General features: G+C 42.7%; 1 protein-coding gene across 1 annotated transcript in view; it reads left to right on the top strand.

The window, feature by feature from the left end:
- The first annotated feature begins 3,517 nt into the window (after positions 1–3,517).
- LOC107098152 (serine/threonine-protein kinase D3-like) overlaps positions 3,518–7,528 on the top strand; it is a 31,696-nt gene continuing 27,685 nt past the window's right edge. The window contains exons 1-2 of the mRNA XM_015395650.1: positions 3,518–3,672; positions 5,428–5,913. Of these exons, the coding sequence (XP_015251136.1) occupies positions 5,623–5,913 (291 nt within the window). The 5' untranslated portion in view covers positions 3,518–3,672; positions 5,428–5,622. The remainder of the gene's footprint in view (positions 3,673–5,427; positions 5,914–7,528) is intronic.

The raw sequence follows: 7,528 nt of genomic DNA, 5'->3' as shown, positions 1-7,528 counted from the left end.
CGCTGACCGCCTCCATGACTTCCTGAGCAGGTCTGCTGAACCAGGCTGGATCAGGCAGGGTTCAGACCTTCTACTCTGGCATCTTCTGCTCCAAATCCACTCCAGAAATTTCCACTTAGAGTCCGGATATTAAAAGCAGTCCTGTGGAGGTTCGTGGAGCCGCTCCAGTCGATGTTTCTCCTTTTCAAACAGTCTAAACTTCAGATTAAAGTTCAGGTAAAGTTCAGGTGAACTGGGTCAGAACTTTCCCCGCCGCTCTGGGACCATAAAGCCCATTAAACTGTGAGTAGAGGTTGTGGGTTCGGAGGAAAGTCCATCAACGGTTTGCTCAGAGGTTGGAGCAGCAATCAGCAGCAATCAGCCCCTCCGCTCCGCTGCTGCCTTCCTAATGCTCACCCAGCCGCGCGCTGATTGGGTGTCACCTTACAGCGAGTAGACACGCCCCTTTGCTCTTTCCTCTAGTCACGTGACACCCATCGATCCCAGTCAGTTGTTCGATGTAAACAAACCATTTTGAACCACTTCTGTTAAACCCTGTTTAGTTTTTGGGTTTTCTGAAGGATTTTTGTTCTAAACAAAAAAAAAAATCTTCTAAAATGCCGCTTTACTCTTTGATCCCTCTAGTTTTACTTTATTTTCCGTTTCTGTTTTTTCTCCTTACCTGGACCCAGACCTCAGTCCACATCTCCCCAGTTGATCCCGGTTCTGGTTCTGACTGGTCTCCCCACCTTCATCAAACCTGAACTGAAGCAGATTGGAGCAGAAACACTGCCATCTGCTGGCAGAAACACCAGCTGCAGTTCAACATGCCATGATCTGCTTATCTGTTCTCCATTTTTATTTTTATAAAATACATAATTAATGTGCACAAATAAGGAATAGTTGTATTAACCATACATGGAAACAGAGTCTTATGTCTTAGGCAGCTGCCTAGTATGGCCTAATGGTTGGATTTTTTTCTGAGAATTAGGAATAATTTATTGTGAAGTATTTTTTATTTTTTTTACACATTAACTAGTTTTATTGATGAGGTGCAACACATAGATATACAGTTAATATAAACAAACACAAAAAGCAAAAACCTAAAATGAACGAATGAAGATCACTGTGGCATTATTAAACAATATGATAGAGATATTATACATCCTCCCCCCCACCCCCACCAAAGGAACATGTTTAATCCAGGTGTGTCCACTAATTAGCATCATAAATGTCTACAGTCTAGTAACCAGTCAGTGGGCTTATATATAAGGCTACAGATATTCACTGTGCTGTTCGGTGACATGGTGTATACCGCACTTAACATGGACCAGAGGAAAAGAAAGAAAGAGTTCTCATGTTATTGTCTACTTTTAAGGCTAGGCTTAAAACTTTCCTTTTTGATAAAGCTTCTAGTTAGAGTGGCTCAGGTTATCCTGATCTATCTCTATAGTTCTGCTGCTATAGGCTTAGACTGCTGGAGGACATAGGGACCCCTTTTTCATCATTCTGCTTCATTCTATCTCTATTCTCCCACTCTGCAGAATCTGTTAGTTCAATCTCTAACGTTCTGCTCTCTCTGCTTTTTCTCATAGTAGCTTCATCTGGTCTGTTCCTGTTTGGCTGTGACTCCATCCTGGAGAGAAATATCAGCTGTGCTGCTGCCATCAACACCTTTGTTTCTAGATGTTGGAGCTTGGCCTGTTTTCCAGTGTAGTCCTGTTTCTCTGACTGTGACTAACTGGATGTGCTCTCTTCATCCTCTGACATGGGAGCTGGCTCAGAGCCTTGGATAGAAAACTTTGAATCAATCTGACTGGATGATCTGGTTGAATTTTCTCTTTAAAGTGACCCGAGATGACATGTGTTTGAATTGGAGAAATAGAAATAAACAGAATTTAAACTGAATCAAAGATAAAGACTATCACATCATCTCTTCTATGAACACTAACCTACTGAACATCTTTGGAAGGAGCGGAAACAGGCCGTACGGAAAAGGCAGTTTTTAAAGCTGAGGTTCATGGAGCCGTTTGCTGATGATGAGGGGAGCAGAACAGCTGCTGGGAGGAGCAGAGGGCTGAGTGACAGGAACCGGAACCAGAGATTGACTCTAAAGGCTGGACAACTAAACATTATGTTAAAGTTACCATCTGTTTTGTCCAGGTCTATTTGATGAGTTTATTTTTTAAATCATTCTGTTGAAAAATTATTGAAAAAAATTTAAATTTGTTCATTTAAAAATAAATATTAGTTTTTATGTCCGAATCAAGTTATGTCAGTGTTTTTTGTTTGTTTTTTTTAAATGAAGGGAACCAACAATTGTCTCAAAGTGTTTATTTATTTCTGTTTTGTCTTATTCAGTGGGAAAAGTCTGAGGAAAACTTTGCTGAAATAAAAATGACTTTGGAGAGGATATTTTATTATGATTAAGCATGGGAACGAATGAATGAACACAAACATGATTATTCGTCTTGCTTTCTTTCTTTTGCAGTCGAGCATGTATCAATAAGAAAATGAATTCAGTAGATTTTATAAAACGGTTTCTAAAAGTTTAATATGTTAATTCAAATTCAACGCTGTCAAAACGACTATGACAGGTTTAATTATTATCTTGCTTTTCTTTTTTGACGTTCAGTTGGATGTAATGCTGTATTTTTACCAAAAGATGGTGACAACGAGCTAAACTGCAAAAATGTTTCAGGGTGAAAAGTATAGTGGAGGATTTTCACAAATGTTTTGAAAATGCCTGCCCTCTCCAATGTTAAAAAACAATGCATAGTCTCAACCCTGCACCCTATTAAACCCGTGCGAGAGCCCATTTCTCCTTATGCACTGTTTAATAGTTGCTGTTTGCATCGCTAATACAAGCTTACTTTCCAAAAGAAAATGTGCAATTTTTCCACTACATCAGACTCACCACCGGTAAGTAAAAATGATCAACCACAATGATGAGGCCCACTTATTTAGATGATCCACCTGGAGAAAGAACATCCTCCACTATAGCTTTAACAGAACAAAGATGGTCTATTAAACTAAATAGTGAGTCTCATGCATGTGTTGGAAAAAGTGAGCATATGAAATTAGAGGAAATTATATAAAAAAATGTTAATAATGTGCAATTGTACTCGGATCTTTGCTCAGAGTGAGCGCTCTGTCAGTACTCGGATCTTTGCTCAGAGTGAGCGTCTGTCTGCTCTCGGATCTTTGCTCAGAGTGAGCGCTCTGTCTGCTCTCAGATCTTTGCTCAGAGTGAGCGCGCTGTCTGTACTCGGATCTTTGCTCAGAGTGAGCGCTCTGTCTGCTCTCGGATCTTTGCTCAGAGTGAGCGCTCTGTCTGCTCTCGGATCTTTGCTCAGAGTGAGCGCTCTGTCTGTACTCGGATCTTTGCTCAGAGTGAGCGCTCTGTCTGCTCTCAGATCTTTGCTCAGAGTGAGCGCTCTGTCTGCTCTCAGATCTTTGCTCAGAGTGAGCGCTCTGTCTGCTCTCAGATCTTTGCTCAGAGTGAGCCCTCTCCTTTCTGTAACTGAGGCAGATCGTCTCTTCCTCAGATCCGCTTCGGATCCGCTGCTTTATTCCGCAGAGAAATCGGACCGTTCAGGTCCAACCTTTCGCTTCGGACGTCTGTACAGGAGCCGGCTGGTCCAGAAGTCCACGCTGGGTTCGGTTCTGGATGGAAACCGTGAAATCAGGCAGGTTTGAACTTTTTCTTCTCTAAAACTGAAGCATTCCGAGTTCTGCTGCAGTTTCTGGTTGAGTTTGTTCAAATTAATGGATTTATCTATTGAACTCAGAATCAGCTGTCTGACCCAGATGTTTGCAGATGTTGTTAGGACTGAGTTCTGCCACTGACTTTTTTTTATTTAATGAAAGCTCTCATGGTTTAGATGAAAAATCTAAACCTGCAGCCCGCCTTTGATGTGTTGCATAGAAAGGTTAGAAAGTTTGTGCTGCCAGACATCCTCCAGTCAGGATCCATCCCGGCCTGTCTGCTATAATCCTGGGAATCATCCTGGGAATCATCCTGGGAATCATCCTGGAACCGGTTCCCTCATTCTGGACTGTTGATGAGGGAACTCAGTTCTGCTGAAACCGGTCCTCAGGTTTCACCTAAACAGACAGGATTTCCATTTATTACAGCAGTGAGATGCAGAATAAGAAAACCTTCAGATTTAACTTCCTAAAATGAAATAAATCTAAGCTGATGACGTTATTATTTTGGCTCAATGTGATGAACTGCTTATGAAGGAACTGACTGCTGGCAGGAAGTAACCCACTTATGTAGATTTTAAACGTTTTTCACTTTTTTCTCAAATATTTACCACATCGCAGTAAAAAGACAAGCTAACATTTTCTAACACATCAGCTTCTTTGATGGAAACATAAAAGAAATGTGGAAAAGAATAAAACATTTCCTTCCAGATATTTCAGAGCTTCAGAGAATTGCTCTTAAATCTTTCACAAACATTTAGTCTGTCTTAATCCTGCCTCAGACGAACCAAAGCTGTCTTATTACATTTTTTCAATTTTAAAGTTTGTTTAGTAGAAAGAAAGGAAACCTAAAATGTTCTTATAAACTCAGAGAACGAGATCCCATCAACGTACCGTCTGTGTTTGACAGATCAGATCCATTTTACAGGCTTAAATCACTTTGATATTTATAAGAAAGGACAGTTTGAATCAAAATGAATCTAACTTCAGGTAAACATGTCAGCTCCGTTCCCATTAGTCTGGTTTAATGTTCCGAAGCTGCAGATCTCTGTTCCCATCAGGAATCTCCATCATCACTCATCTAAGTCCAGAGTTCATTAAACTCAAATTACTTCTGTTTACTTTTGTAGCCCTGATTCCCAACACATCATTTCAATGCAGAAAGAACTGAAGCAGAAAGAGGGGGGGAAAACTGGTCCCCATGTCCTCAAGCAGCTTAACCCTATAGCAGCGTAGCTATAGAGATAGCTCAGGATAAAACGAGCCACTCTGACTATAAACTTTATCAAAAAAGAAAGTTTTTGGTGATGAGATGGAGCTTGGTTATTCAGGTCTTTATTCCTCAGAAGGAGGATTTTAAATTCTATTCTGGATTTAACAGGAAGCCAATGAAGAGAAGCCAGGATAGGAGAGATATGATCTCTGTTTTTCATTTTCATCAGGACTCTGGCTGCAGCATTTTGGATCAGCAGTTTGTGGACTTCCTGATAGTAAAGAATTACAATAGTCCAGCCTTGAAGTAACAAATGCATGGACTAGTTTCTCATTTCTGCAATATTCTGCAGATGAAAGAAGGAATTTAAAGTCCCTCCAGCAATAGAACCTGCTCTGCTGGTAATCATGGACCAGAACCAGCGTCATCACAGCCATAAATATGGCGTCTGTTCTCTGAGTTATTAGGCGTTAGCCGTTGATGTCTCTGATGATGTCTCTCTGGGTTCTTGGTGTTTCCTGCTTCAGGGGCTCTGAGTGCTGACCTGTCCGGTTCGACCCACAGCTGAGGCTCCTGAGTAAATCTGACGGTTCCTTAAACTGGGATTAGCTGGGAGATGATGCAGGATTCCAGCAGTCAGGAAGGGGAACAGCGGCGGGGACGGATGACCATCGGCTGATCGCTCTCCTCACCTTCCAGATCTTTCTCTGTGACAGCAGAAGATGTCGGTCGATAACAGCCCCCCGCCCTCCCTACCCTCGCCGAGGTCGTGTCCTGTTCTCCCCCATCACCAGGCTCCGCCCACCCCTTCGCCCAGCCCACCCACCACCGTCTGCGGCCGGCTGTCCGACGGCAGCCAGACGGCCCCCAGTCCCACCAACTCCAGGGGGTCTCTGCAGGGCGTCTCCTTCATGCTGCAGATCGGGCTCACCAGGGAGACCGTGACCCTGGACCCCACAGACATGTCACTGTTGGCGGTCCGAGAGCTCATCTGCTCCATCGTGGATCAGAAGGTAGGACGGGTTGACCAATGGGGGGGGGGGTTCAGCAGGGAGTGTAGGAACTCGCTGGGATCTAAAGAGACCTGCTGCAAACCAGTTTAAAGCACCGAGTCAAGGACAGTCAGAGTGAGAGATGTTAGAAGAAAATGTCTAACCGCCATCATGGTGGAGCAACCACAGGGAATAATCTGGACCTTTGTTTCCTGGTAAATACGGCAGAACCGTGTTCCTCAAACTAACCCAGTGTTGGAACCGGGGGCCAGTAGGACTGAATGCAAACAGCAGCTTCAGGCCCAGAGGTTCCTCAGAGGTTCCTCTAAAGTCCCTCTGAGGTTCCTCAGAGGTCCCTCTGAAGTTCCTCTGAGGTTGTGAGCAGCTTCAGGCAGGCTGGTGGAGATGAGGCCCAGATCAGGCTGCAGACTTCCGCTCTAAGCTGAGCTCTATCTCTCAGCATCTCCTGGTTTTACGGCAGAGAAAACGCCACCTGTTTATAGCCTCAGAATAACACACACACAAACCCATCCTCATTTTGCTATATGTTGTGAGGACCGGGTGTTTACCCCCATTGATTTTCAGTCGTTTTAAGCCCTTTCTAAGCCCAAACACGAACAATAGACCTAACCCTAACCATTACCAGTTCATCCTAACCCTAACCATTACCAGTTCATCCTAACCCTAACCATTAGCAGTTCATCCTAACCCTAACCATTACCAGTTCATCCTAACCCTAACCATAACCACTTCATCCTAACCCTAACCATTACCAGTTTATTCCTCACCATTAGCAGAGCTTAGATTACCCAGACATTAACCTAAACCCCCTCCTCACCTCAGCTTTAACTGTCCTCCCTATTTTGTCCTTCAGCCTCTGCAGATGTTATCATCCCATTAAAAGGCCGTTATTACCGACTACATTACAACTGTTGTAAACTGTACGCAAACAAATGTAATTTAGTCTAATTCTCTGCATGTGTTTATCAGTCCTATGGCTTCAGATTGTGCCTCCTTCCTACTAGAAGGCATCACTGAATGAATCTCAGCCTAAAGTCATTTTTAGCCGCAGAATTAACTAACCCATTCATGTGTAATCTGAGCATAAATCTAGTAGTTCCTTCTGTATTGTAAAAAAAAAAAATATTGGTTAGCATGTCGCTCATATCGAACAATCAGTTTTTAAACGCCACATTAAAGCCGTGTGACTGAAACCTGTCACTGGAAGCAAAGCTTTAAAAGGCAGTTGTTGTTTTTAAGAAGCTTGTCTGTAAATAAAGTAGATAAAAAGTATAAAGTATTTAAATAGAAAGTGAAACTTAAGGTTTTAGATGCGGCCAAAGCGGCTGTTATCAATGATAAGCTGCATGTTATCAGCCATAAGAAACCTGCTGGAAGGTTATGGACGAGCGGCGTGAAGCCATCCAGTAGGACTGATAACTGCTCATAAAGGTTCATTTAATGGCTGATCACATCCCAAATGGATGCAAAAACGGTAAAACAGGAACAATGGTCCTCATGTCAAAACAATACTCACACAGGTACAGGTATTTCTATCGATATTAAGACTTTACACCAAATTATGTCTGTTTTAGTCACACTGGCTGTTTTTGAACTCACTAGAATGTGAGAACAG

The sequence above is a fragment of the Cyprinodon variegatus genome, unplaced genomic scaffold (genome assembly GCF_000732505.1).
Source record: "Cyprinodon variegatus isolate N-32 unplaced genomic scaffold, C_variegatus-1.0 Scaffold752, whole genome shotgun sequence".
NCBI lineage: Eukaryota > Metazoa > Chordata > Actinopteri > Cyprinodontiformes > Cyprinodontidae > Cyprinodon > Cyprinodon variegatus.
This window is presented reverse-complemented; position numbering and strand designations above follow the sequence as displayed.